The sequence below is a fragment of the Octopus bimaculoides genome, chromosome 12, assembly GCF_001194135.2.
Source record: "Octopus bimaculoides isolate UCB-OBI-ISO-001 chromosome 12, ASM119413v2, whole genome shotgun sequence".
Classification (NCBI taxonomy): Eukaryota; Metazoa; Mollusca; class Cephalopoda; order Octopoda; family Octopodidae; genus Octopus; species Octopus bimaculoides.
Window position 1 is genome coordinate 16,857,900 of NC_068992.1, and position 1,219 is coordinate 16,859,118.

The 1,219-nt window shown below is 36.5% G+C and overlaps 1 protein-coding gene across 1 annotated transcript in view; it reads right to left on the reverse strand.

Moving 5' to 3' along the window:
* LOC106875323 (probable serine/threonine-protein kinase drkC) overlaps positions 1–1,219 on the reverse strand; it is a 136,013-nt gene that overhangs the window by 131,957 nt on the left and 2,837 nt on the right. The window contains exon 2 of the mRNA XM_014923410.2: positions 581–669. Within this exon, the coding sequence (XP_014778896.1) occupies positions 581–669 (89 nt within the window). The remainder of the gene's footprint in view (positions 1–580; positions 670–1,219) is intronic.

Genomic DNA, 1,219 nt, shown 5'->3' on the forward strand with positions numbered 1-1,219 from the left:
TGGGGATTTCGATCAAAAGGGATCGCGGAAAGAAAAAAAAACGCGGTGGCGGGCATCAATAGAGATCGTGTATCACAGTCGATGTAAAAAACGGGGAACAGATTAGGTTTATCCGTGGAGAGAAAAGCCTACGGAAAAGACCACGGTCACCTCAGGCTTTTTTTTTAAAGGTACATGAAAGTAAGTACCTTCTCTCTTTTTGTCTCTTTTTGTTACAAGAGATAGATAGATAGATAGATAGATAGATAGATAGATAGATAGATAGATAGATAGATAGATGCAGACAGATAGATAGATGCAGACAGACTAGATATGAAATAGTCAATAGAGATAATTCGGCTTAAACGTGCTCACTTAATGTGGTGAGGTACAAAACTGTCTCTCTAATGTGTGCAGTGATTGAAGTCAACGTTGTCGTGTCTTTACTATCTTCAGTAACTTCGAGTTTAATTTTTATGGATGTAATGCAAGGCTGGTAATGCAAGTCTGTAATGCAAGTCTGATAAAAAAAAAAGATACGAGTTCTGTGTATGCAGCATTGTAGGAAAGGATACTATAGTGAACATAACATTCCTTTTACCTCCAAGAAACTACAGCAAAAATCTCGCTAGCATACACCAGTATAAAAACACTTGAATAAAACGCTGACATAATGGGCAACAGTATGATCTGAAAACAAAAAAGAAACGAATGCAGAAGCAGAGAGCCAGATGTAGACCATTGAGGACGAACAAAGCTAAAATCTGACGCTAGTTTGTCTATGACTAAGCTGTTAAGGTCGAGATACCACAAGTGTTTCACATAAGAAACCAAGATTCTATTATGTACTGTAATGTAATCTAATTCAATTGTTTCTCATCTAGCAATTAGCCTACTAAAATAACAGACATCGATAAAGGAAGTGAATATCTGAGATTGAATGGCTCTTCTCTTCGAACTTTGTCGGTAAAATTATAGAGATCATCATTGTTATCAACTAACCGAATACAGCCCTGTGGATATTCTTTAAATTGCACCACACAGACATGCACACACATACACACACATACACACACACACACACACACGCGCGCATGCAAATACATACAGATTCTATATATCTATGGATGTATATATGAGTATGTATGAATAACGATACACACACACACACGCATCCGGACATATGCATGTGTGTGTGTGTGTGTGCGTTTAAATATATATATATATATATATATATATA